Source organism: Chrysochloris asiatica, unplaced genomic scaffold, assembly GCF_000296735.1.
Source record: "Chrysochloris asiatica unplaced genomic scaffold, ChrAsi1.0 scaffold00445, whole genome shotgun sequence".
Classification (NCBI taxonomy): Eukaryota; Metazoa; Chordata; class Mammalia; order Afrosoricida; family Chrysochloridae; genus Chrysochloris; species Chrysochloris asiatica.
In genome coordinates this window covers 1,213,601-1,216,911 of record NW_006408963.1, presented here as the reverse complement: position 1 = coordinate 1,216,911, position 3,311 = coordinate 1,213,601, and the positions used below count along the sequence as shown (strand labels likewise).

The following is a 3,311-nucleotide window of genomic DNA, read 5'->3' as shown; positions in this document are numbered from 1 at the left end:
TTATGGGGGGCCCCGGGTCCTGCGCCTCCATCTTGCCAGTGCTAACACAGGGCTACGTGAGCCCCCAAACATGACCAGAATAGGCACCAGGGCAGGCAGCCAGGCTGAGCATAAGTGACAGAGAGCAGGTGGCCAGGGAGAAATGGGCAAGAGGGTGGCACACAAGAATAGAGGGTGAGCCTGAGGGAGGGAGGTCAGAGTCAGAGAGCTAGGGACCCAAGGGAAGTGCAACAGGGGTGGACAGGGGGACCCAGGTAATCCAAGAGACACCCTGGCAGAATAAGGTGGAGTGTGTGGGAGGCAAAGGCACTGGTTAAGGCCTGAAGGTGGCAGGGTGGCAAGGAAGGTCTGTGTGGAGAAAGCGCCATGGGGTGGGTCGCAGGGGGAGGCCACCTTCTCCAAAACATGGCTGTGGCCTCCCAGGACCAGGAGGAGTCCCTGCTGGATCCAGCAGCCATGCCCCACCCTGTGAGCCTCCTGCTCGTGCTCCTGGCCAGTGGGGCCGAGGCCTTTCGCATCTGTGCCTTCAATGCCCAGCGGCTGACCCTGGCCAAGGTGGCCAGGGAGCCTGTGATGGACACATTGGTGCGGGTAAGTTACAACTGAAGGGAGCAGCATCCCTAAGCCCCCAGCCCATCCTGAAAAGAGGAGACATCCGAATGTGAAGTGGTGCTGAGTGACATTGAAGAATTGGAGCCTGTTCTGTCCCTCACCCATTGGCCTCAGTTTCCTTCTCTGTAAAATGGGTGGGGGTGGCTCCCAGTCTGCTCGCTCTCTGTTGGCCATGCCCATGCCAGTTCCCCTGTAGATCCTGGCTCGTTGCGACATCATGGTACTACAAGAAGTGGTAGATTCCACCGGCAGCGCCATTTCCCTCCTGCTTCGAGAACTCAACCGGTAAGGGGGGCTCTGTGGGTGGAACTCCCGGCCCACCAGGAGCCTTGGGAGGCCCTGAGCCTAGGTCCCCCCTTTTCTGCAGCTATGATGACTCTGGGCCCTATAGCTCCTTGAGCAGTCCCTTGCTGGGGCGCAGCACATACATGGAGAAATATGTCTACATCTATCGGTAAGCACGGGAACCCTTCCCTCTCTAGCTTCTTCTCTCCCTGGTAGCAGGGTCTGCCTTCTAGAAAAAGCTGTAAATCCTTGAAGGGACAAACTTTGGGGTCAGGATCTAAAGGTGCCTGCTTCTCTATTATTAGTGGAAATAAGAGCGTATCTAGGAGCCCTGGTGGTGCCGTGGGTTAAGCAGAGGCCTGCAGTAACCTCTGATGTGGAGGCCTCTTAAGGGAAGAAGTCCCACACTAAAGGCCACGTATTTATACAAAATGTTGACATCAGGTAAATCCCTGAAGACAGGAAGCAGAGAATGGGGAAGGGGGGGTTTTCTGGAATTCAATAGTGGCGATGGTGGTACAGCCTTGTAAATCTACCAACCACCATTCAATTGTACCCTCTGAATAGGAGAACTAATGATAAGAGCATTGGATCTCAATTTTTAAGAAAGTTCTGTAGGGTAACTACCACAAAATTGGCAGTTCGAGCCCACCAGTCACTCTGCTGGAGAAAAAGGAGGCTTTCCACTCCTGTTAAGATATACAGGGTCGCTAGGAGTTGGAATGGCAAAGGCTCTGACCAAGAACAAGGCTGTGTGGGGGAGGTTGTGCCCTCGTGGAAGATGGGAGTCAGACTGGGCTCCCGCTGATGGTCCCTCACTGGTGTTGCCACTCGGAAACCATCCCTTGTCCCTCTCAGCTCACACAAGACACAGGTCCTGGAGTCCTACGTGTACAACGATCGGGATGACCTGTTCGCCAGAGAGCCCTTTGTGGCCCAGTTCACCTTGCCCAGCAAGGGTAGGAGGAGAAGAGGGTGGCCTTGTGTGTGTCATGGGAGGGGAGTGTGGCTGCTGGCCTTCCCTCATGGGATCCCTTCCAGCCCTCCCCAGCCTTGCGCTGGTCCCACTGCACACCACCCCGAAGGCTGTGGAGAACGAACTGAACGCCCTGTACGATGTCTTCCTGGATGCCTCCCAGCGCTGGCAGAGTGAGGTAGGGCTGGACTGCTTGCTCAGGAGGGCTGGTCTCAGGGGAGCTGGTGACTAGGCCCAACCCCTGCCGTCTCAGGATGTGATCCTACTTGGGGACTTCAACGCTGACTGCGCTTCGCTGACCAAGAAGCGGCTGGGCGAGCTAGTGCTGCGTACCAAGGAGGGTTTCCACTGGGCGATTGCTGACGGGGAGGACACCACCGCGCGGACCAGCACCCACTGCGCCTACGACCGCATCGTGCTGCACGGGGCTCGCTGCAAAGGCCTGTTTCACACCGCCACCGCCTTCAACTTCCCCCGGAGCTTCCAGCTCACAGAGGAGCAGGCGAGTCCCAGGGCTCTGTGGGACGGCAGGGCCAGGCGGGTGGGAATAGAGCAGAGCCCCAGCCCGGGGCACTGACATTTTGTGTGTCCTCACCCCCTCCCCCCAGGCCCTCAACATCAGCGACCACTATCCTGTGGAGGTGGAGTTGAACTGGGCCGCGCCGAGGGACCAGCCCTTCAGCCTGGCAGCTCTGCTGCTGCCCCCACTGCTGATGCCCCTCCTGCCCCTTCAGTTGGGCCCGGCAGCCTGACTCTGCCCACCCTGGGGCCCGAGTGACTAATGATGGGTCCAATGTAGCCCATCTGCCTGGCTCTGGACCATGAAGAGAGAACCAGGGGCCTTGGGGCTATAAACCCACGCCACCCCCCTACAGGTGGTTTTCAGGATAGGAGGCAAAGTAGATGCTAGGGAGCTGGGACAGGGGAAGGGGGCTCAGAGAGGGGAATCACAAAAGGCTACAGGATTTTATTTGATGAAGAATGCAAGCTTTTATGGAAAGGGACACACACATTCATGTACTGGACTGCCAACCACAAGGTTGGGGCTTCAAACCTACCAAATGCTCCTTGGAAACCCTATTCAGGGTTGGGATGAGTCAGAACTGACTCAATGGCACTTAACATGTACTGAGAAAGCATCAGATTGGAGGGACAGTCATATGGGTGGCAACTATGCCAAAGGGCTATTTACAGAACTCACCTCATCAATCAAGACTGGAGATTAAGCTTACACCAAAAAAACCTTGGTTTCACTGTCACCCAAGGGCTGGGAGCACCCTGATGTCTGTGGTCAAGCCCATGTCCACGGGCGTTTGAGGTGTCTTCATTGCACAAGGCTGCAGGCATCCAGAGATGGGTGAGCAGGCGGGACAAGGTGAAATACTGTGCCTGCTTCCAAGTAGCTAGAGACCATATTGTCCAGAGAAGACAAGCAGAT

The 3,311-nt window shown here is 56.5% G+C and overlaps 1 protein-coding gene across 1 annotated transcript; it reads left to right on the top strand.

Annotated features, from left to right (window-relative positions):
• Window positions 1-456: 456 nt before the first annotated feature.
• On the top strand, window positions 457-2,625 carry DNASE1L1 (deoxyribonuclease I-like 1). Its single transcript, XM_006877205.1, has 7 exons — window positions 457-591; window positions 809-897; window positions 980-1,066; window positions 1,756-1,856; window positions 1,939-2,051; window positions 2,127-2,375; window positions 2,482-2,625. The coding sequence occupies exons 1-7, from the start codon at window positions 457-459 to the stop codon at window positions 2,623-2,625; spliced, it is 918 nt and encodes a 305-aa protein (XP_006877267.1).
• The last annotated feature ends 686 nt before the right edge of the window (window positions 2,626-3,311 follow it).

Bases quoted from the DNA above. Each gene is read 5' to 3' on its own strand.
- DNASE1L1 (XM_006877205.1), top strand. From the start codon at position 457: ATGCCCCACCCTGTGAGCCTCCTGCTCGTGCTCCTGGCCAGTGGGGCC. The intron at 1,067-1,755 runs GTAAGCACGGGA...TGTCCCTCTCAG, and splicing joins AAATATGTCTACATCTATCG to CTCACACAAGACACAGGTCC. The intron at 2,052-2,126 runs GTAGGGCTGGAC...CTGCCGTCTCAG, and splicing joins CCCAGCGCTGGCAGAGTGAG to GATGTGATCCTACTTGGGGA.